The sequence below is a fragment of the Dermochelys coriacea genome, chromosome 15 (genome assembly GCF_009764565.3).
Source record: "Dermochelys coriacea isolate rDerCor1 chromosome 15, rDerCor1.pri.v4, whole genome shotgun sequence".
Lineage (NCBI taxonomy): Eukaryota > Metazoa > Chordata > Testudines > Dermochelyidae > Dermochelys > Dermochelys coriacea.
Window position 1 is genome coordinate 7,464,907 of NC_050082.1, and position 25,379 is coordinate 7,490,285.

Below are 25,379 nucleotides of genomic sequence, written 5' to 3' on the forward strand. Positions count from 1 at the left end.
GTGTTTAAATCTACACAGGCTGGTTGTTTTCCTTCATCTTCTGAAGAGAGCAATGGATGGCTAAAGCACTGAATTAACCTAGTTTATTAACTTCCTTCCTACAACCCTACTGCACAAAACAGAACTAACGCCATGCTCTGTTTAGTCTCCAAAGCACAAATGAGATGGCTAATAGTTTAGAAGGCAGTTTAATTATTAAACACAGAACGGAGTTAAGAAAATTAAATTTAACACCATTTTGGAACGCCAATCCTTGTACATGATTCTAATTAGCATTTGAAGCACTAAAGTCCAGGTTAATGCAGGTTAAATATTTGTACACACTGCATTCAGTCAGGATTCTAGGGCCTTGAAAGGCAGCTGCGTATGTATTAAGAATAGCTTCCCCCTTGTGAGGCCCACTGAAATTCCATGAGGAGCAGATCAAAGACTCTTTCATTAAAAATAGATTTTTTTCCTACTTCTTACTGCAACTTCCCTCTTGAAGCATTTTATTTTATATTTTTGTAAATACCACTTTAAATGGTTTTAAAGCCATTTTTAAAGATCCTTTGCAAAATAATAAACTAGAAAAACCATATCTGATAAAAGTATTAAATAACAGCAATCCTACAGATTAAGCTTCTACAGTTAATCGTATAAAAGACTACACCTGCTAGACCAACAGCCTAGCCTAACCTATACAAGACTCAAAAAGAAAAGGAGTACTCGTGGCACCTTAGAGACTAACAAATTTATTAGAGCATAAGCTTTCGTGAGCTACAGCTACCGATGAAGTGAGCTGTAGCTCACGAAAGCTTATGCTCTAATAAATTTGTTAGTCTCTAAGGTGCCACAAGTACTTCTTTTTTTTTTTTTTGCGAATACAGACTAACACGGCTGCTACTCTGAAACCTATACAAGACTGTATTTTTTGAAACAAGATCATTCCATGCAACTTTATATACATGGCTGTTGCTTAAATAATGGGATCTTCCAATTAAAATAATGGCCTGATCAAGTCAATAGACACATGCAACTAACATGTACCTATATGTGACTAGTCACAATAGGAAAGAACATGCTACTGATACAAAGCTATCTGGATTCTTTTTTCATCCCCATGTATAGAATGTTCTATTGGTGCTGAGCAACCTGATATCCTACATTCAGACTAATTTATAAAGCATGCTGTTCACTTGCTTCCAAACAAGTCAGCAGAGGATGCGGTTGTTGGTCAGGATACCTAAAAAAGCTAGTCAGAATCCCTGGTACACTGTTCTCCCACCGCAATGAGTTACTGCCATTAAAAGTCAATGACAATTACTTGTGAAAAGGCTTGGAAGAATTCATTTTTTAAATTATATTTCAATAGATAAAAACTGAAAAATGCTTCAAATTGATTTATCAACAAATGTTCATTGTTGTGAAAACTTATGGGTCAATTTAAATTTTCACTTGTAGGAAATTATGGGGAAGACAGATTAGACAATATCTTTTATTGGTCCTGACCTGAAGAAGATCTCTGTGTAAGCTCAAAAGCTTGTCTGACTCATCAACAGAAGTTGGTCCAATAAGAGGAAGTTACTCACCTTGTGCAGTAACAATGGTTCTTCGAGTTGTGTCCCTATGGATGTTCCATAATAAGTGTATCTGTGCCTCTGCGCCTCTAATCAGAGATTTTTAGTAGTAGCGTCCCTTGTGCCTGCACATGTGCTCTCCCTCCCTCGTGGTCTGCATTGAGGCTATCTAGCACTGCACAGGCAAACCTCCCCCACAGTTCCTTCTCTACCGCAGAACCCTATGGAGTGGAGGGCAGGCTGTGGAGCACCCCTAGGGACACCTCTTAAAGGTGAGTAACTTCCTATTCTTCTTTGAGTGGGTGTCCCTAGGGGTGCTCCACTGTAGGTGATTCCTGAGCAGTACCCACCACTGGAGGCTGGGACTTCGGAGTGGAGTCTGTTACTACAGAGAGTACTGTGGAGTCGAAGATGACATCAGAGGCTGAATTTTCAGTGATCACATAATGTTTTGCAAAAGTGTGGGCAGAACCCAAGTCAGTGTTCTGCAGATTTGCAAGACAGGGTCATTTTTAAGGAATGTGACTGAAGTAGAAATTGACCTCATGGAGTGTGTACGGATTCTGGACGAAGGCAGCAGATTGCGCCCTTGATAAGTGATTAATGCAGCAGAGACCCATTTGGAAAGTGTTTGAGCCAATATTGCCAAGCGTTTGGATCTTTGCTCGAGCAAAATGAAGAGTTCAGGGGACTTCCTGAAGTCTTTAGTCCTGTCCAAGTAAAATGATAGTACTCTTCTACTTCTTGAATATGCAGAATTGCCTCACTGATGTCACAATTTGGGTTTGGGAAAAAAACAGGAAGATGGATCTGTTGATTTATATGGAAAGTATACAAGAGGTCTCCATCCCATGGAAGGATAAGGGTGTCTCCCAATGAATGTTTCCCCAAACCGGCCCTGGAGCAGTAACAAGGACACTTTTTGTTCCAGTAAGTAGCAAAGAGATCTGTAGTCAGGATTCTCCAAAGGGTGAATGCATCTTGAAGCAGGTCTAAGTTCAGTTCTCATTTGTGGCTGTGAGAAAAATTCCTACTGAGATTGTCGGCTGTCACGTTCTGTATCCCTGGTAGATAGACACCTGAGATGAGCACATTGTGATGGATGCATCAATTCCAAAGTTTGAGTGCTTCCATATCTATGGAGCGAGATCTGGCACCCTCTTGGTGATTTATGTAAAAGGAAACACTATGAAGGAGAATAAAAGAAACAAAACCAACTACTACTTATGCTAATGACGCAGATAAGGAAGGGACTGCTGCTTGCTCCACTGGAGTCCAAAGGTCTGCAAGATAACACATCCACTTCTGATACACTGGCCCACTCCTCACTTACATTTTTTATCTGCTAAATATTGTATATAGAGTTCATAATTGCATTTCCACTTCTTTCATCACTGTCATACTTTTCCAGGCATCGTACAAGGCTAGGTCCACTCTATGGGCAACACCGTGTTGTTCTAGTAAGTGCAGCACACATTCTCTAAGTAGTGCAGCTACACAGTTATGATTACCTAGCATGATGGAGACACCATCTGAAATGAACACCACCATTCACTGTGTATCCAGATTGTGATCTGTGTAGAACTGTTTTATGGCATCTTTAATATGCCAAGCATCTTATACAGATAACTGGATAATACCAGCACACACAGTCTTGTGCCTGACATCATTCTGAGCTCAAAGCTTGATGTAGAGGATTGACATTTTGTTCACTGCAATGTTGATGCTTTTGTCAATTACCAGCTTATGAAATTGTGAATTGCATACAGCAGCCAAGATCTCATTTTGGTCTCCTACATTAATAGATTGTAGAAATTCAAATGCATAGTTCTTGCTTCTCCAGCTGGTACGAAGATTAACATATTTCACTGCATGGTCGTGAATGTGCTGCATGGACAATATGGATGAATTTATTTATATAGCAAGAAGCACATTATCAATCAGTATTTTTACTTTATCTCAATTTGCTCACTGACGTTTCCCCTTTTCTGTCCGCTTTCAGTAGACTCCATGCATTAAATGCTTAATTCTAAAGCCATGTTTCCAGTTGTGAAGAATTTTTACTGCATCACCATGAGCTTTCTGAACTAAATGCCATTTCAGAAAGTCCAGTTTCTATTCATTCTATTTTTTACTAGTTGTAAATGCCCTCTTTGCTTTAGCTTCAATACAGCATTTACCCATGACCCCAATACTGACTGAATACAGAAAAACGTTTTCCAGTTTCAAGAGACCCCATGCCTAGGACATTGGTTGTTTCAGTTTCCACCACATCCAAAAGCTAATTGTCTTTAAATGTTGAACTACATTTTTTCTGCGCTGCTGTTGGCACCTGTACTCCCAATTTATGCTTGAACATGGCACTGAACAAGGAACATGTCACACCCTAAACTGTTTGCAACATACACAGCAAAGCACTGCATGCAATACCTGTCTGGACAAATGAAATTGTTTAACTACTTTATTAAAAAGAAGCTCATAGACCTCAATTAATACCAGCAAGTTCAGTTCTGAGGCTTTTTTTGTACAACAGACTGATTATGTCAAACGCTGTAGACATTTTCTAATGTCTACGTTTGAGCTGTGCCCATCTTATCAAGTTCTCCAAGCCAGCAGCTTATAAAAGTTGACATTGAAAAGGATAAGGTATTTTTGAAGTGACATTTCAGTCATAAATACATATATGGGTGAGAGTCCACGCCTTTCCTCCAGGAGCCTCAGGTCTAAAGGGAGCTACATACTTTGCCCATTGATTTTAGAGTCTGCCTCACATCCAGCCCCACCCCATGGGGTTCCTAGGAGGGAGCTACCATGACAGCTGAGAGTGTGAAGGTACACACGGACTGCACATCACTCTCCCAGTGGTGGTGGCACAGGTTCCCCCTCCCCCTGTATGACAGCTCCCTGCCAAGCTGGACAAAACAGCTCAGCTTGCCCCGCTAGGCAGAGGGGACGTGGGTGCTAGCTGTACTCCCAGCCACTAGAGATGCACTGTCAATAACAGACTTCTATACGGCCGTACAGCTTAAAGGGAACATTGGTTGACATTCAAAAATTAAAGCCTTCTAACCATTAAAACACAAATTATCAACATCACATGTCAACATATACAAAGTAAATATCCTTAAATCAAACAATAATAAGTTCTCAAGCAGCATTTTTCTGACTTTGCCTATTTCTACATTTCATTTATTATTGATGGAAATATTTCTTGTGTACCATTAAATTGATGTTTACCGACTTCTAATGATAAAAATGGAACCTTTACAAAGCCTACTTGGAATCTGCGAGGGGAGAATCAGACCCTTCAGAGTTTTGGTGCTCTCTGGCACAGGCCTGATCTAGAGTAGTATCATCTGTAAGGCACAGTGCAGACAGGGATACTTTACCCACCCACTATCTCCAGAGTTAACTTACCATTGTTGGGGCTAAATCCATCCTCATTGGGATAATTTGCTGGAGCTACCTGGATGGTTGCAGAGGTTGGAAATACCAGGATGTGCGTACAAGAGGCATCCTGAGGGGTATTCAGTTGAGATGATTGCAGATTCAGTGCAGTACTGCGTCCAAACACGGATCCCATAGTGACAGCATCTTTCAGGACAGAAACAAAGGCAGAATCATGAATCCTCAATCTTGCATGTCTGGGTAATATCTTCAATCTATATGTTGTATATTTGTGTTTAGTCCAATAAAATTACTAGACACGTAATCTGGAATGGCATGCTAATAAAAATGTTTTCTGAGGTTTCTTGCTTTAAGTCTAAAAGCCTTTTTTACTGGTAAAGCCTGATGAATTTAAGGTCACAACACTATATGTATAAATGGAACCTCTAGCCACCTGATCTCATACTGCAGCTCTCTCTATCTTTCCTTCTGTCATCTCATGCTGCTCCTTAGTCCATCCCACACTTAAAGTAGCATAAAACTGACAGAAGAGAAGGGAAAGGTTTAAAAATCTGTCTAAAAAACCCCAACAACCAAAAAAGAAAAACCACCAGATTTTAAAGCAAGACATTTATTGCCAAAAATACCTGTGAGTTTTCCTTTGTTGAAAACTGGAAGTCTTATTTATAATCCATAATGCTAATCAAAATCTGACTTAACCTAAGAACTGAACAGTGATTGTAAATGAAAAAAAAAATAATTCCCCAAATTCACAAAAAGCTACATAAAATGTAGCACTCCCTGAGATGAAGAGGGAGTATAAATTCAAGCACAAAAAAGCCAACAAAAAGAAATAACAAATAACTACAATTCAAACAAATGAGAAACAGAGGAAGAGGAAACATATTTTTAAAATTAAACAATCCAGGTAATCTTAAAGCCAGAAAATTGTTCCATGATATACTCAACAGCATCTCTTGTTGTCACAGTAACTTCCACTATCTACTGAGGAGCCTCATGAACCAAACTTTAATTTGGTTCTCCCTTGTGGATTTCTGTACATAACAGGGCCCCTTCAAGAACAAATGGATATTATGGGGGCCGTGGTTTTAGCCTCACTTTCAATGTGAGTCACAATTCCAATCTCCCCCTCCACCATCCCATCCTCCCCACAAAGACACACACAAACACACTTTTTGATCCTTCACACGCAAGAGTTCACACAGCAGGAATTTTTGTAGACCTCTCTGCATCAGGGCCCATACAACAGTGATATATTTATTCAAGCTGAATATATGAAGCCAGTCTTCCTCCAGGGCATGACTTTCCAAATAAAGAAGCCAGGAGATCCCATCAGCTTGATAGGGCATAAAGAAATCTCCTTCCTGGAAGTAAATTCCCCCAGCACTGCAATTCCAACTACTACTATAGTCCACTGGGCTGTCCCAAATTATAACTTTTCTTGCTCTTCTTTCATTCATCTCTCCTAGTTAGGTCTCACTGTTGTGACCAGAAACCACCCAGTTTGAAGAACATCCAATGTGGACTTTAGGCCAAGGAAAAGTTTTAGTAACATGCATTTCTCTAGTTACCTGGCATCACTACAAAGGACCCCTGGGGCTCCATGGCAACCAAGCAGGCACTGAGGATAGAAGGAGAGTCTGCTGTTGAGATCCCACACATGCGGCACACTTCCTTCAGCTGTTTGCTGATTGTCTGCAGGGAACATTCCCCAAGGAGGATACTCCAGTCTGAAATGCAGTTAGTTTCAAGAGAATGAAACAAAACTCTGGAAATATCTCAGTAATATTATTTCTACCTTCTGTAATATGGTGGTGTTGGCTGAAAATAAATATTAACAACACTTTGTGCTTCTAGGCATCTCAAACATTAATAAATTAAGCCTCAAAACATCCCTTTGAGATAGAGAAGTACAATCCCTATCTTACAGATGGAGATAGGCACAGAGAAACTGTGAACTTAAGCAAGTCACTTAAAATGATTCTGTGTTAAAGTTGGGATAAAGCCACGTTCTACTGTTTTGTCTGCTTTAACCACTGGAATAGCTTTCCTTCTATAGGTAATGAAAAGCAGCCCAGGAGATATGAATAAGGAATGAAACAGTTACTGTAAAATGCGTTCTGTTTGTTAGACGGCAAATACTGTTTTCTGGTTCAGGAGGTGTTGCTTCCCTCAGAATGTCTTCCAGGAACAGTTCTGGCAATATTAGTTTTGCATTGGTTCTCTCTTAATCATTTCTTACACAGCCATTCAAGTCAAATACGTTATCTCAAGAAGATCCACTGTATTATCTGAGTGATGGTGGCAGCAACAGATCATGGTATTCCTTAACGATTAGTGTGGGATTCAAAAATCCTCTTCCCTTAATTTTAATCTAAATCTCAGCTATTATCCTTATGTAGCGCTGAAGATCAACTGCTCAGTAAGCATGAGACTTTGCTCCTATTTCACAGGTCCTTCGCCACACACATTCTGTCACTGACACACAATGTGGTTTGCCCTAACATTTGAATGTTGTGAAAGATGGTAATGTTCAGAAGAAATGTCCTTCTAAAGGAATCTGATTTATAATTACAAATGGGATTAGAGCTCTGGATCCAAATGACACGTTCTGAATTGCCTTCTAATGTGAATCATTCAAACAAACAGACACTATTTTTCCTCTTAATTTTTAGCAATAAGACACTCTAGGCAGTGCATAACTGAGGGATTACTGAAATTGGAAATGTTAAAACACTTGGCCTCTTACTTAACAATGCACCCAGAGCATGTAATAATCCCTCAGAATTGCACTGCCTGCCTCGTCCTATTACTTTAATGTCACTCCAGTGTGAGCATTCTTTACATGAGATCATCTCTCAGTTGAACTGTTCCTTTTTCTACAGAAGAAGTAGAAATACAATTGTTTTCATCTGACTAACATGCTGCAAACTGGAGTGCTTGAAATCTGAGTGCTCAGTCAACATGAATTCCCATGCACAACACCAGAAAATGCCATAGAGCTACAATTAAAAAGAAAGAGAGCTGTGAAGGTGAGTATTTCTTCAAAGGAGCACTCAGATGCACTTTAAAACCGTGGCAGAGGATCTCCTCTGATAGAACAAAAGCAGTTTAAGACTCTGAGGTCAATCTTCTGAAAACAGCCACCAGGAACCCCAACTAAGCAGACAGACTCACAGTAGAGCCAGGGGAAGGGATCTGCTGATTTTAAATTAAGTTCTCAATCTCTGTTCCCTTTCACCCTCTCCACTTTAACTGACAGCCCTGTGGTTGGCACCTCATTCCCTAACCAAGAGATAGATAACTGCTTCTTCCTAAAGCCAATTTATGCTCCTCCTTTGTGTGTACTAGCTGAATTGAAGGTAGTGTGATTTCTGCTTCTTTTCCTACACTGACTGAAGCATCAGCTCCCTAAGGCTAGCCTGAGTGCTGGTATAGAAAAATGATACACGTTGCTTATCTGATTTATTTTAATTAGCCCCAAACCCATGAATCTGGGATTGTTTTGAATAAGTCACTACAACACCTTAGGTGATTAATGTGAGAATGCACACTGTTTTAAATAAGATCTTTATCCTCCAGCTTACATTACCTTTCATGCTCCAATTCAAACAACAAAACGCACTAAATGTCTTACCTATATCTCAATCCCAGCCCTAAGATTTGCTTCATTTTTCAGTGTGGAATCATCCACCCAGACCTACATAAGAGCCACCATCCTTCTGGCTGAAGACAGGAGGAATTTCTTTCACGGCCTATGCGTACTGATCTTTAATTAGGAGGGATCATTCCCTGAGTCAAGCAAGGCAGTCCTCTTCCAATCTATGTACTAACTGCGTAACTCCAGCCACTGTTGGGTCAAGTGATGAGGCGTCTTATACTACCTCAAGAAACTGAACTGAGTTCAACTACATGGCAGCACCAGAGTGCCACCATACTGCTAAACTCAAAAACTTGTTTGTAATACTGTTTCTGGTAATCACTGAGTATTGCAGGTATGCAAGTAGAAACTTATTTCAGTGCAAGCACAGGCTAGTTGCATCTTTACTGTATGGAACAGAAAAAGGAATTTTACAGCATAGTCATTCACTGGTCTGCCAAACAAAGTATTCATTCCAAGTGATTAGAATGCATAGGCTACCAAAAGTAACTTCTGTTAGCCCACATATTGATCTGATTTTAAGGAAGAATAATGTATAAATCACTATCTTCCAAATGTTATTGTAAATCAGTTCTACAGTCTTTATAATGAGGTGGCCTACAACCTTACCTCAACATATACCATACCAGGTTATTCAATTACTGATTTTTTTAACCCTGTTCAATATTTTATCTTGTTTTTGAATTTGGATCAGTTTTGGAAAATGAAGTTCTCTGTACATTGGATTTTCTTTCAGCATAGCCTAAGTAAAATTCTCCATAGTGCCCTGTCAATGTCCACAAACCCCTAATGGGGATGCCAATTGTTGGACATCCCTTGCAGGCCACAAGGTACACCCTAATATTAAGAAAACCAGTTCATTTTTAGTTACTTTGCAATTGATGTAATTTTGACACATTGCTCAGCATCTTCACTGTATTCAGTAGAGTTGCTTCCATTTGAAGTTTTAAAACCAGATCTTAACCCTGTATCTGCTACTTTCCTGTGAACTATACCCTGACAGGATCCATATAGGCCAGCTCCTCAGTTACCCTAAGCTTATGCTAGACTATGACCAGGACAGGGCTTCACATTTCCAGGGTTAAAATTATACATGGTATGCTACTGTATTAAATCACCCAATAATGCCAGGCTGTACTTCACTTTTGGCTTACTAGTCTCCCTATGATTACTATCCTTATGCTTTTGTTATTGCTCAACACTAATAGGGCCCATCAGGCCAAACTGCACTAAATTACATCAACTGCCTTGTGTGCTACAGCGAATACCTGAGTACTCAGTACTAAACTGAGACTGTGTAAAACTGGATATAGCCGATTATAATACTTTAAAAAACAAACCAAACCAACCTCTTGTTCCTTTTGGGTTTTTTTCCTTAGCTACTAACATGTAAGTGTTATGTAAGCATTTAGCAAAAGTAATAATAATATTTACCATATAGCAATGTACATTTTCAAAGTACTGTGCAAATAGTAACTAGCTAATCCACACACCTGTGGGCAGCAGGTGAGCAAGTGAATATAGTTATCCTCACTGTACAATCAGGGAAAGAGACAGAGATAAGATGACTTGTCCAGGCCACACAATGACTTAGTATCAGAGGTAGAATTATAACTCCTGGTTGTAGTGTCTGGTTAGCAGCATCATGTTCAGTATATTAAACCATCCTACCTGACCACGAAACTAGCGTTGTCAGCTAGGGTGACCAGACAGCAAGTAAGACAAATTGGGACAGGTGGTGGGGGGTAATAGGAGCCTATGTAAGAAAAAGACCCAAAAAACGGGACATCTGGTCACCCTATGTGTAGCTCTACTCCTCAGCACATGGCATCCTTAGCTGTCCTTACCTTTTAACTCCCCGTGGCCCAGTCTTCCAAGTCGCCCAATTACAACTCTCCAGGGCAGTGATGTCATCTGTACAATCCCAACGCACCATTCCCACAGCTTTTGCAGACCAATTTTACGTGCAGACACTTTGCTCCTCCTTGATCTGGAGATAAGGGAAATGAAGCAAGAATTTCAGATTTCTATTCCATGTCACTATTTCACCTTTTCCTATCTAACTGAACTCTTATACTGGCCCCAGAACTGTAAGAGCTGACTGTCTCATTTACATTCATATACCAAAAAGTAGAAAAGGAGTCTTTCCCTCCATTTTTATTTTAGGCATTGCAGTAGTGCCCAAAGGCCGCAGTAACAAAATGAGCATCACTGTGCTGAGCACTGTACCAGCTGAACTTGGAGATGCACTCAGTTGGCATTTATAAAGCAACCACTTTCTTACTCCATACTTGGTAAGCTATGACACAAACCATCAATACAAAGAAATGTTATCACCCCAGTAACAGGGTACTAGAAAGGGATGTGCAAACGGCCAGATAAAGTGAACATAGAGAAATGTCGACCCAAACTTAACATAAAACTGAAGGTTTCTACCTGTTTGGCAAATCGATATTTACAATGCAGGTTTCCAACAGCTCGCCATGGAGGTCAGTGCAGGATGCCAGGAGCCAGCGCTGATCATGAGACAAACAATATCCAACAAAGAGTACATTGTATTTCTGACTGGCCTCTCCAAATGTCTCCCCCAACTCCGTTTGTTTGTCTTTGATGGGTGCCAGTATGAAAGGAGGAGAGTAGAGCTGAATTGGACTGGGGCGCTGTAATTAAAGTCAGCATCATCATCATTAGTACAGAGTTATCTAAAGCAGTGCTTGTATAAGAAATGTATAACATGGAACGGTGATATATACATGAAGAAATATGAAAGTTATCAAACAAACAGAAGCCAAGGAGTTCACAGTCAAAACTAATATATTCTGGAAAGAGATGAACATAAAGGAATCCATCACCATTAATAAATGTCACCTAATTCATACAGTCTCATACACTTAGCAATTTTTTACTCCTGGAGGAATTCTGCACCACTGTGCATGTACAGAATTTATGTCCCCCGCATATTTCTTTGCTTCCCCACAGAAAAATGACTTTCTGACAGGGAAGCAAAAGGAAGCCACAAGATCGATCATGCAACCCTCCTCAGCAGTACGTTTCAGGTGCCCAGGACAGCCGGCAGAGAGGTAAATAACTCTGGGGCAGGAGGCGGGACTGGGGAAGACCCGGCTGGTGGTTCCTACCCTGCGCTGAGCTCAGCTACTAGTTCAGGCTGGGCTGGGGAGGATGGAACTTCCTCTTCCCCTGCATGGCGTCTGGGTCTGGGTCTGGGTCAGACCCACCTCCCAGATTTCTCCCCCGGCTGCAAGAAGTTTTGCAAACTGCCCTCCCCCACTTCATGCACCCAATTCTCCTCCTCTGCAGGGGGAAGGATCCCTGTACAGGGAGCTGCTCCCACATCCGCCCAACCCCATGGTTCCAGACCCCCTCATACCCAGACCCTCCTGCCAAGCCTCACCCCCCTGCACTCAGAATGCCCCATGATGAGCCCCACTTCCCCTACTCTCAGACCACCCCAACAAGCCACCCACACCCAGATCCCCATCCCACTGAGCCCCAACCAGCTACACCTGGATCACCACCCCACTGAGCTCCACTTCCCCCACACCCAGACCCCTCCCCCTGCTGAGCCCCAACCACCTTCACCTGGATCCCCTTGCAGAGTCCCATTACCATTGCACCCAGAACCCTCCCAAGCCCCCGTGCATCCAGATCCCCCACACCTGGATCTTCCCGCATTAAGCCCTTCCACATTTGGATCCTGCCTTGCTGAGCCTGCCTCCCACACCTGCGGTGTTTCTGAGGGCAGGCCGGTCCTTGCACTGTGTCAGGGTTGGATGCAGCCTCATCACTGAGTCCATGTCCCGGGAGGAGGGGGAGAGCTACACAGTGATCTCCCACCTCTGTGCAGCTAGTGGCCTGTGCTCCCCAATACCATGATGGAGCCTCCATATTTATTTGACAAATAAAATTTGCAGAATTTTAAAATATTGTGTGCAGAATTTTAATTTTTTGATGCAGAATGCCCTCAGGAGTAAATTTTTTTAAAAAAGTCATGTGCACTAAAATTTATTTATAAAGATTGCTGAACTTTTATTTTACTGATAAGGAAACTAAGGCACAGAGGCTGTGATTTGCCCAAAGCCGTGTAGCAAGTCAATGGCAGAGGTAGAAATTTAAACCCCGATTTTCTGACTCTCAGCCTTATGCTTTAATTGCTAAATGTGCTAAATATATACAGGCTATTGGCAATTTGATCTAAGAAACATCTGTATGTGTTAGTGATGAGTTGATAACTCATGAGTAATGGAGTGACAGAGTCACAAGTTATAAACCTTTTAAAATAGGGGCTTCTATGTAGATGGTGCTGATATAACCTCATGTAGCAAGGGTCAGGAATGGCAATCATAATATGAATACAAAGTATCTGAAATCCTGCAAAGTACAAACCTTTGTATTTCTTTCAGATCCCATTTCAGAGCTATCTTGGAGGTCTCAGTGTCAGAGCTGAACAGCAGGCCTGCTGCTTCTCATTTCTACGGTAATCACTAACTCAGGTAAAAAAATTACCAGATTTTGAAGGATGCCCCCTAGGATTATTCAGCACCCAGTTGGTAATTAAAGTATTAATACAATTCTGCCTCTGATTGTAAATACTTTCAATCACCCCTGAAACAATGCATACCCAGTAATCAGTCATTACCCTACTAAACCACCTCCTTCTCAAACATTATGTTGTATCCCTAAAGGAATTATAAAGCAAAGGAGGTTACTGGATAGATGGTCTATAGTAAATGATCTAGGAACTGATACGCTATCATGTCTAACTTTTTAGTTAACTGAGAATACGTTTTAGGTGGGGATGGATGAGAAGTAAGTGCACATACAATTGAGAGAGCAGTCTTCTGCCCATCAGTGGTATACTAAATATAAACAATTACATGTGAAAATGTTACTTTTCTTGTCCTGTTAATTTTGTCTTCTTTTGTCTCTTTGAAAAATTAAAAAGGTGGCAAAGAAAGAATAAGTAAATCAGTTTGAGGAGAAAGAAAGAAAAGTAATGTTTTGGGTTCTTATACAGGTTGGCGCACCATCCCACTGCTGCTCTCTTTCTTTTCCTTTCCTTACCAATACTCATCCGTTTCTTTCCCTTCTCCTCTCTACCTATTTTCCCATTCAGATCTATTATCCCTTCCTCTCTCATGGTGATCCTTTCCACTCTTGTTCAGCCCCCTTTCCTCTCCCCCTCCTCCCTCTGTTCTTGTCTGTTCTGCACCACATGGACCACTGTGCTGTCTGCACATAAACTGGAGAAGCTCAGGTGTTGCATTATAAAATAATGCCATATTGTCATGACACTATTACAAAATACAACACTAGAACAATAGTACAGGCTCTTGTGCTGGGCCTCCATTAGAGTAAGACAGAGAGCTGCTGGCAGAGTGTTTCCTGTGAGTGTACTTAGATTTTGGAATTCACTGTTCCCCTTGGTCAAAACTAACCCAATATTGTTGACCTACAGGCATGTTGCAAAAAGAAAAGGAGTACCCGTGGCACCTTAGAGACTAACAAATTTATTAGAGCATAAGCTTTCGTGAGCTACAGCTCACTTCATCGGATGCATTGGTTTGAAGAGACATTCTGTTTTTTTGGGGGGATAGGAGGACTGAGAACGAGATTTCTTTTGGGAATTTTGAGAAGTGTGGAGATTCTGATTTGGATTGTAATCTGTTTTTGATTCCTGTTGGGTGTATGTATGTGAGCAAATGTTCTGATATTTTGGTTTCATAATGATTTTGGAACTGCATTTTTAATTAATATCCTGGGCTCCAGATGTCCTTGCTAAGTGTTTTTTATATTTGTTTAGTTAAATCTAAATAAAGGTAAGCCCCATGGTATTTCCCAAAGGATGAACACTCCTGGGAAATAGGAAGGATTATTCTTCCCTTGAGACTTCTGAAATGCAGAAAACAGAGCTTGAATCTTTGCAAAGTTAGGATCAGATGAAAGACAGAATCACTTAATAGCCTACAGACCATTATAGTCATTTCATGAGAAATGAAAGAATCCAGAGGGGATTTCTCCATTTACCCTTTGCTATAGGTAGCTGAACATTAGACCTGAATGTGCAAAACTACCCATTTCATATATGGACACATTAGGCTATGCACATATTTACCCATCTTTCCTTTCCCCTACATCATCATCTCCAATACCTTGAAAAGAAGAAAGCTACTAGCGACTCAAAGTATTTCCCATACTCATTCTTTCTGGGTTCTGAGAAATGAGATCAGTTCCTGAATCAGACTCCTTGCTATCATGGTAGGAGTACTAACCTCAGGGTTCTTGAGGGTCATCTCAATGCTGGCAGCTGGCCCAAAGCCAGTAAGAGACTTAATGTGGATCTGTGTGGGCAATGGTCGCCTGCACTGGCAGTACACTGAAAATGCCAAAGACTTCAAGTGCTGAATGTAGAAAACCTGTTCATCCTTCATTGTCTGCAGCATGTACTGGCAAGGCACAATCTATACATTTATGTATAAACAATAAAAATCAGGATTAGAAATACTGAAAGGGCTTATTTCCCACCCCAACAACATGAAATAAAACAAATCAAATTCAGGTTTATTTAGACCTGGCATTCATTCTTCATTTAGCAACTACAGACACTTTGCATACTAGTGCTGTATACACCCTGAACTTTGCATTTCAAGCAGAGCTCTTATATAGAATCATAGAATATCAGGGTTGGAAGGGACCTCAGGAGGTCATCTAGTCCAACCCCTTGCTCAAAGCAGGACCAATCCCCAACTAAATCATCCCAGCCAGGGCTTTGTCAAGCCTGACCTTAAACTTCTAAGGAAGGAGATTCCACCACCTCCCTAGGTAACGCATTCCAGTGTTTCACCACCCTCCTAGTGAAAAAGTTTTTCCTAATATCCCTAAACCTCCCCCACTGCAACTTGAGACCATTACTCCTTGTTCTGTCATCTGCTACCGCTGAGAACAGTCTAGATCCACCCTCTTTGGAACCCCCCTTTCAGGTAGTTGAAAGCAGCTATCAAATCCCCCCTCATTCTTCTCTTCTGCAGACTAAACAATCCCAGTTCCCTCAGCCTCTCCTCATAAGTCATGTGTTCCAGTCCCCTAATCATTTTTGTTGCCCTCCGCTGGACATTTTCCAATTTTTCCACATCCTTCTTTTAGTATGGGGCCCAAAACTGGACACACTACTCCAGATGAGGCCTCACCAATGTCGAATAGAGGGGAACAATCACGTCCCTCGATCTGCTGGCAATGCTCCTACTTATACATCCCAAAATGCCATTGGCCTTCTTGGCAACAAGGGCACACTGTTGACTCATATCCAGCTTCTCGTCCACTGTAACCCCAGGTCCTTTTCTGTAGAACTGCTGCCTAGCCATTCGGTCCCTAGTCTGTAGCGGTGCATGGGATTCTTCTGTCCTAAGTGCAGGACTCTGCACTTGTCCTTGTTGAACCTCATCAGATTTCATTTGGCCCAATCCTCTAATATATATAGCTGTGGTTCTCCTTTTCTTAATATAGGAAGACAAGGGTGGCAATTTCAGGAACTATATGATTACTGTTATTAAACAGGTTAACTTTTATTAGTAACCACTGTACCTGCACCTCCTCTTTTATGCCACTTTTGCTGGTTTGTTCTGTGGGCCAACACTACCTCTGTCATGGTGAATTGTGTCACAGTGTCACATTACACACAATAGTGTGACTAACTGTTGCAATACAATTACATTCATAAAGCAAAATGAGATGTATTCCCCCAAAACATAAATGTTTCTCCATGGAAGAGACAGGCCTACAATATAAAGATTACCCTATGAAAAATGAGAGGTCTGGTGGCCAGAGCCTCTCCTCATGGATGAGAACAGGAAAAACAAGACAAAGAAAATAAATAAAATAAATGTTCTTTCAGAAACAGAACAAATGATACAAAAAGAATCTTTTCAGTGCAAATCCATTTTTAATTGAGAATTAAGTTCACTGTACTCTGCCTTGTTTTCAACACCTTCTTTAAGTACCATTGAGAAATACAGTATACTAGAGCTGAATCTGGAAACATATATCTTGTCTTTTAGATGGTAAGCTCATTGGGACAGAGTCTATCATTTATCATGTTTAATACAGTGCCTAGCACAATGACGGCTAACCTGTTGTGGCCTTTAGGTGCTACCTCAATCTAAATACTAAATAATAATAAATAATAATAATAACTAACAATAAAGGACATTATCTGTGGTGTATACTGTCCACTAAATTTAAGTACCATAGTGTTTAATTGCATAAGCTGTTTATCACGGTTTCAGTAGCAGGGCTCTTCTTTATACTTCTGGATCATACTAAGCCTATAAACTTTTTTTTTATCTTGGCAAAATGCCATACATCAAAAACCAAACTACAGGTATACAGAAAATAAACATGATGAATTGAGAACTGGCAAGCCTATTGTTTTACACAACCTGAGATCTAAGTGTATTATTGATCTCAAGTAGTGTAGGATTTACACGTATTCTATTTCAGTCATTGAAATGATGATGGTTATTTTATTTTTAATATCTTCTGTTCAATCTCTTGGAGTGAGCCAAGCTAAAATATGCATTTTACACCAAAACTGTAATAAATAATGTTTGGTGATAGAAATACTTTAGGGGGCAGAAGTCATGGAGTACAGTAAAAGGCCAAGATTATTAAAAGTGACAGATGTCTTCAGTCACCCAACTTGAGATGCCTTAGGAGGGCCTGATTTTCAGACAAAAGATGAGTGCCTCTGTCTGAAAAATCAGAGGCCTTTACCTGGTCAAGTTGAGCACCTAAGAAACAAGGTACCCAAACACTGGTGCCCACTTCTACTTTTCCCCAGAGGTGCTCAAACCCCGCTCAGTCCCAGGCCCCGCCGCAACTCCACCCCTTCCCCCAAGGCCTTCCCCCTTCCGTCCCTCCTCTGAGCGTGCCCCATGCCTGCTCCTCCCCCACCCTCCTAGCGCCTCCTGCACACTGCTGAACAGCTGGGAGGTGCTGGGAGGGAGGAGGAGGAGTTGATTGGTGGAGCCGTAGGAGTGAGTGAGTGGAGGGAAGAGGGGGCTGGCTGCCGCTGGGTGCTAAGCATCCACTAATATTTTTTTATGGGTTGTCCACCCCTGGAGCACCAACGGAGTCGGTGCCTATGTACCCAAAATCGCTAGTCTCTGGGAAGGAGGCAAGGACATACAGTGCAAGTGCAAGCGGGCTGCACAAAGGGCCAAGTTCTGCTCCTGGTGACATCAGTTTAATCCTTGCATAACTCCACAGTAAGTAACTACTGCTATTTACTCAAGATTATATGAGGATATATTTTAACAAGCAGGTAGTAATACAGTAGTACAGATTATGCATCTTTTCACATATTTCACTTGCATTAAACAAAATAAAACACCTTAAAAGTGAATATAATTATTGGCTAAGACATAGAATATACACTAAGTAAAGAGATTCATAATAAACACAGCTACAACACTCCTTTGCCAGGATAATGCCATCATACTGTGTGTGCTATGGAATGTAACCCACTGTTTGGAAATCACCCAACAAAGAACACATGTTGTGGAACATACACAAAGGAAATGATTTAAGAGTACTGTGGCTCCTTCTTGCATTATGTCACAACCAAGGTATTATTTTAACATATTACTTGTCCATTTAATAAAATACATTTTGTAAATATCTAAATATTGCATATAACAGCACTTGGTACTATGTTCAGACACAGTATCCCAGCCTCCATTTTACATCTTTTTGTATCTTGCAGTTAGCAAACGTTTGATGTGGTAGAATGAATCTCTAAAGAAAAAGATTAAAAATATTACCTGGAGAATGAAAGAATTCCTCATATTGTCGGGTAAGTTATCCAACATTTCTGTGTAACATCGCATCAAACTTAACAGCCAGTAGTTGGCTGAGGCAGATTCCTCATCTGCAGTGTAGGTAAAAGGATCCACCATATAGATGACAACTGCTGGAGGATAGGCATGGCTGTCTGCAGATTCTGGGTCAGTGGGAATCCCTATTCTCTCCCTCTCTGTAACACTAGAGACACATGTATTGTTAAGTGCATAAGCAAATTACAAAGTCTAATTATTGTTTGTTCTAAGAGTTAGGGTGGGTAGGGAAAGAGTCTGAAGGGGAGGACTGCTTTTTACATTGAGAAAATGTTACATCTATCCAAAGAATTACATCAAATCAAAGTACCTGTTAATCATTTGTTAAGGGTTTTTTTTTTTTAAAAGAGTGACACCCCCTCATCTGAAACACCCAGAACAGTCCAGCTCTGAAGAATGTGTACAAGAAAGATGATTAGGACTGAATCAGTGAATGACAGTATGACTATTTTCTGCTTGTGGTCATTCATATACAAATTGTTTTAGTCCTGGAGAAAGCTGGAAGAATGACAGGAGACTGAAGGCCTCTGTTTATTCACAGAAGAGGTAAGCACTTGCAGTGAAGGTTTCCCCACACTGCCCCCTGTCAAAGTGTCTCAACTCTGAACAGGAGGGACAAATATGCAGAGGTGAGAAAGGCATTCAGTTTACATACTCTGCTGAGGCTGGCAACTAGTGCTAATTGTAATGGTAGATTTTGCATAGGCCACTGAACAGAAGTATAACAAAAACTTCAAACAGGACTCTATTTGAATGTGTTACTTAAAGGACGAGAGCTCATTAACCCATTATGTTATGACAATTTATCAACATAACATCTACTTGCTAATATACATTACTGCAAAAGTGACAGGGAAAAAAATTAGCCATCAAGAAGGATCTGCCTCAGGCAAGTAGAATTTTTAAATGGTGGCAAAGTATTTTTCTAATTTTTAAAATAATATTTTACACACTCCTATTTATGGGGACTCTTTAGCAGCCCCAAGCTGAAATCTGCTTATCCCCGAAATCCATTTCCTGACACTGTAAAATCACACACTGGTTCCTTATTGGGGGGTTATTTAGAAATGCTGTAATGCCAAAATGGATTTAAGAAATAGCAGCAATGTAGCATTTTTTTTAAACATCTAGCAAAGCTATATACACAGAACACCACATAGTTTGCAAATAGATAAGAAAAAAATTGTGGGTCAAATTTTGCGCCTATCAACAACAACAGTGTCATCTTTAACTAAACAATGTGAAATAATAATAAACCTCATTTCAATGACTACAAAGGATGAATAATGTTCACCCACTATATATCAGAGACAGCTGTTGCAATCACAACTGCCACAGCAGCAGCTCTGGGTGGCCGTGCAGGAAGCAAGGAGCTCCTGCACTTTCAGGAATGTCCATGTGGCTTAAGGGAAGGAGTCATGAACGTAGGAAGATAAGAATATGTCTACATTGCAATTAAACACCTGCAGCTGGCCCGCGTCAGCTGACTCGGGCTTGTGGGGCTTTGGCTGCGGGGTTGTAAAAGTGCGATGTAGATGTTCGGGCTCAGGCTGGAGCCTGGCCTCTGGGATGCTCCACTCTTGTGGGGTCCCAGAACCCTGGCTATAGCTTGAGTCTGAACATCTATATTGCAGTTTTACAAACACAAGCCCTGCAAGCTTGAGTCAACTGACACAGGCCAGCTGCAGGTGTTTAGTTGCAGTGTAGACACACCCTAATGAGGAACTGAATTGGTAATACATGGGCTCATTCACGTATTTAGTAACTTACCTTTCCTGTCCTTCTTGCTGTTGCTGTGATGAGTTCTGTCCAGGTTCAGTGTCTCCTCCAGAACCTGTGCTCCCTGGCGGTCTGTCTGTAGAATTTCCCCCAGTGCTGGTGTTCTGCCCTGGACCTACAATTCCACTAAACCCTGAAGAAGAGGTAGTGCTCATCTGGTTAATGCTGGGTGTCGAGGATGTTGCTGACAACTGTGGCACAGAGGATCCAGATGCTGAACTACTTCCTGCTATAAGGTTAGTGGTCCCACCATTGGGCGTGGAATTAAAGGAACTGCCTGTTGGTGGTGCCCCAGGAGCTGACAGACATGTTGAATTTGGGGGTACAGGTCCAGTGTTCCCAGGCATTGCTTGCCCTTGGCTTGCTGGCGCTGAGGTTTGGTATTTAGGTGGTATCAACAGGCTGCTGTCAAGCTGCAGACTGGCTAAGTAAGGTGCTGAAAGTATGCATAAACACAAGATAGATTAATGGTAGCGTATCAGATCTCACCAAACAAAGCACTGTAAAGTTATACGGTACTAGGCTTTCAGAACATTTGAGGGAGAAGGAAAATATTGAGAGTATAATTTCCATTATAAATATTTAATTGTAGATCAATTCTGCAATTAGTCCCTTTTAATAACATGATTCAACTATCTCTAAGTACAGGCTTGGCTTTGCAGAGTTCCTACAGTATGAAGAGAAGGGGAAGTGAATAAACATTACTATTGACATGTCATTACTTCTGGTTCGATTGTGATGTGATAACGCTGTATTTGTGGCTGTAGATGGCATTCAACTTCATAAACAGCTAACTGAATTAGAGTTCACAATGAGCATTTAACAGAGCATCTTTACCTTTGTCAATCCAAGCCCTTTTTACATGAACTACTATTCTGGGAGATTTAATTTAATTATGGTTGCGCCTTATGCAACTTCATGGACTGAGCACATACTACACACTTCTGCGTGTGAGCATGGAGTACCTATCATATTAATCAGTATGGTAATGCTTTTACCCAGATATGTGGTAAATGAAAACTAAAAGCAAACTGAAAGAAGTAGTGGGATACTGGCAATTGTTAAAGATAAATGCGCTAGATTCTGACCTCTGTGCTTCTCCCAAGCACAGGAATCATTAACAGATGGCGCAACGCCCAGCCAGCAAGCAGTCTCAGAGCACTTAGGGTGTGTCCACAATATATACATCCGCTATGACAATGAGACCTGCCATAGCAATGAGTTTCAGAGCCTGCGCCAACTGACTTGGGCTCATGGGGCTCACACTATGGAGCTAAAAATAGCGGAGTAGACATTCCCGCTTGGGCTGGAGCCTGGGATCCGAAATCCACTGCTATTTTTAGCCCTTTAGCACAACTTGTTTTTGCAGTGTAAACTTACTTTCAGGTCTGTTTTAGCTGGTGTTACTTGAGCCCTAATGCCATTCTGAGTTATTCTAAGTGTCAGTTTGGGCCAAAGAGTGAGGAAGAAGAAAGATGGCTTAGTGCTACCTTCCCCATCCCCATCTACTACTAAAAGTTCTGCACCAAGAATCGCTCAGCTGGATCTAGGGGGTCTCGCTAAAATGAGCCCGCCACTTCTTTAAAATGGGGATAATAGTATTTACTTCTTTGAAAAGCACTTTGAGATTTACTGAAGAGAAGTGCCATAAGAGCTAGGTATTATTATTATTTATTGAATGCTAATTATTTAAGTCTAATTGGTACAGAGCTCCTGCCCATGCTCCAGCTTCTTATTTTATGCCTTCTTAAACAAAATAATTAAATGATCCCTTTACTCATTAACCTATTACAACTACTATTACTCACCTACCTACCCAAACCCTCAAACACTATCCTGAACTTCCCCTTCTCTAAAGCCTGACCATCCCTCATGGTCAGCAGAGGCAAGTACTCAAGTACTGTCAACATCTGAGACATCAAAAAGGGTCAGGAGGCAGTAATTTCAGTACTTCACTGAAAACAACCTAGCATCCTCCCCACTACCATTATATCAGAGGACTCTCAACTTGCACACCACAGTGATCTAAATTCATCAACAGTTCAGCAGCTGATGTCTGGAGACAATTACCTATCATGCAGACTGGCATTGTCTCATTGTTTTCTTGTGCTCCATCAACTGTCTATATCTTCATGTTGTCTTTTGCCTTACTTAAGCTCTTTTAGGCAGACACCATCTTTCTGTTCTGTGATTGTATAGTGCATAGGACAATAGGGTTATGAGCCTTCATTGGGGCTCCTCAACACTAATATAAATAATAAATTGCCAAGGGATCACATAGGAAGATGGGTGCTCTCTCAGCCAAGGCCCAAGCCAGTTAGAACAAAGAGTGGGCATACTCTGCTTGCCAAGGGACATGAAATAGCCACTATAAATTCTTCCAGTTGATTCAGTCAACCCATACCTATTAATTTAGTCTTGCTGAGTTGAATTTCACTCAGCTAGTCCTAATCTGTGTAACCATTCGCTCACTAGCTCATCAGATAAACCATTCAATCACAATGATGTGACACTACATCCCAGATGTGCTCATTAACCCCGAATAGCTCAATATATATGTTTACACCTGCATAAGAGGGCCTTTGGGATAGATGAGCAAGTGTCCAGTAGTACACTGATTTCTCAGCAGGAAACAGAAATCGGCTTTTGGATCTCAAGAGGAGTTTACAGGGCTGGCAGTTAGAAAAAATACATCTTTTTACTTGTCAAGTGAATAAATGTAATATGGAAATCACGGAGAGACCATTAAAATGGAGCCCAACAAAGCTATTTTTACAACCATTTTACAGATCATAAAAGCATTTAAAGGGAAAGCTGTTCCCCCCCCATAACCCAAAACAAAACAATCTTATTTTCATCCTAACCCAACTTCACGTACCTAGGTGATGCCGACAAACTTGCGCATAAAGTTTGAGTCTGGAATGATTGTCACACTCCTCACTGCCCCAAGGCTGGTTAAACCATTCGCTCACTAGCTCATCTGTCACCTTTTGCGCCATGGTCTTTCCCACCCGCATGATTCCATCACGTAACACTTTGCAGATTGGTTTGTGTTGGCCAAGCCTACACATCTGGTGGCACAAGAAGAAATATTTGCAACAAGATGCCATGCCCATAGAACAAAAACAGTAACTTGATAAACAGACTGGTTTTCCAGTCTCATGCCCTCTCTCCAATGGCAGCCCCATATAGTACAAATTTGTAATTGTAAAAATGAAAGGCTATGTTGTTCTTTATCTCTGGCTGACTTAACTTACATTTACAGTCAAGCTAGAGCTATAAAGTATGGTCTGTCCTATAAATTCTACAGTATACACTGAGGTTGACAAGAGACTCTGTTTTATGTTTGAAATCTGCAGGTGTAAGAAAGAGAAAGTTACTCACCTTGTGCAGTAACTGAGGTTCTTCAAGATGGGTGTCCCTGTGGGTGTTCCACTTTCAGTGTCCGTGCACCCCTGCGCTTGTAATCGGAGCTTTATGGTAGCAGTGCCTGGTTGGGTTGCACGTGCACGGTCCCCATCTCGTGCCGCTTCAGGCAACTAATTGTCACTGTGTGACCAACCACCTCTCTGTTCCTTTTCTACTGCAAAGCCTAGTACTAAACTCCAAAGTAGAGGGGTGGGGTAGGGTAGTGGAGCACCCACGGGGACGCACATCTTGAAGAACCTCCGTTACTGCACAAGGTGAGTAACTTTCTCTTCTTCTTCGAGTGATGTCCCTGTGCGTGCTCCACTTTAGGTGACTTAAAAGCAGTGCCCTCCGGTGGAAAGAGGGGGCTTTGGAATTGAAGTCGTACCAGATGAGAGTACAGTGCAACTGAACAGGGTATCAGAAGATGCGTGTTGTTGCAAAGTGTAATGATGAATAAATGTGTGGGGTGAGGCCCATGTTGCAGCCCTACAGATATCCTTGATGGGAACATAGTTAAAAAATGCTATGGAGGCCGATAGCGCTCTGATAGAATGTGTGCGGATCCCCGTAGGGGGCTGTCGGTCATGTTGGAGATAAAGTTTTATGCAGTCTGATATCCATTTGGATAGCTGTTGTTTGGATATGCCATTGCATTTTGATCATTCGGCGAAGGAGATGAACAGTTTTGGAGACTTGAGATTTTGTTTTATTAGTGTAGAAGGCTATAGCCCTGCGGACATCCAAGGAATGTAATCTGGACTATCGGTTATCCACATGTGGTTTGGGAAAAAATGTCAGTAGTGGATTGTTTGGTTGAAGTGAAAGGATAAGGCAACTTTAGGTAGAAACTTGGAATGTGGCCTGAGGGATACTTTATCTTTGAAAAAGATTGTGCAAGGTGGGTCAGCCACGAGAGCTCCCAGTTCTCCCACGCTCTTGGTGGATGTAATGGCCACTAGGAATGCAACTTTCATGGAAAGGTGTAGCAAGGAGCTTGTTGCCCTGAGCTCCAATGGAGAGATGGTGAGGTCATGAAGGACTAAGTTGAGTCCCATGGTGGGTTAGGATTGTAAACATCTGGTTAGGAACTGGAGAGGCCCTTAAGAAAGCATTTAGTAAGTGGGTGTGTAAAAGAAGAATATCCATCTACTTTGTGATGGAACACCATGATGGCTGATAGATGTACTCATATTGAACTCATGGAAAGGCCCATCTGTTTTAGTTCTAGCATGTAGTCTAGAATGAGAGGTAAGGGGGCTGCCATAGGTGTGGCGTGTTTGTGTTAGCACCATGAGTCGAATCGCCTCCACTTATGTATGTATGTAAGTCGGGCAGTTGTCCTACGACTGTTCAACAAAATGTTTTGAATGTCTGTGGATCATGTAATTTCAGATCTGAGAGCCATGCAGTAACCATGCTTTGAGATGGAGTCTTTGGGGATCCGGATGGATGGTGCATCCTGCGATAGCAGCCAAGGTAGAAGTGAGAGTATGCATTAGGGACAAACTGCCATATGGAGAAGATAAGTATACCATATTTGTCGTGACTATGTGAGGGCTATTAAGATCACTGTGGATCTGTCTTGTCTGACCTTGTGACGCATGCGACCTAGGAGGGGGGTGGGAAGGGAGTGTACCACTTGATGAGGAAGGC

At 41.4% G+C, this 25,379-nt stretch overlaps 1 protein-coding gene across 4 annotated transcripts in view; it reads right to left on the minus strand.

Moving 5' to 3' along the window:
* Nucleotides 1-25,379, minus strand: part of MED13L (mediator complex subunit 13L) — a 415,135-nt gene that overhangs the window by 19,350 nt on the left and 370,406 nt on the right. For all 4 annotated transcript variants that reach the window (XM_038373355.2, XM_038373354.2, XM_043497783.1 and 1 more), the window contains exons 20-27: nt 23,194-23,386; nt 20,307-20,751; nt 18,465-18,684; nt 14,919-15,107; nt 11,065-11,288; nt 10,476-10,618; nt 6,539-6,697; nt 4,977-5,153 (exon numbers count right to left, since the gene is read on the minus strand). In XM_038373355.2, the coding sequence (XP_038229283.1) occupies nt 4,977-5,153; nt 6,539-6,697; nt 10,476-10,618; nt 11,065-11,288; nt 14,919-15,107; nt 18,465-18,684; nt 20,307-20,751; nt 23,194-23,386 (1,750 nt within the window). The remainder of the gene's footprint in view (nt 1-4,976; nt 5,154-6,538; nt 6,698-10,475; nt 10,619-11,064; nt 11,289-14,918; nt 15,108-18,464; nt 18,685-20,306; nt 20,752-23,193; nt 23,387-25,379) is intronic.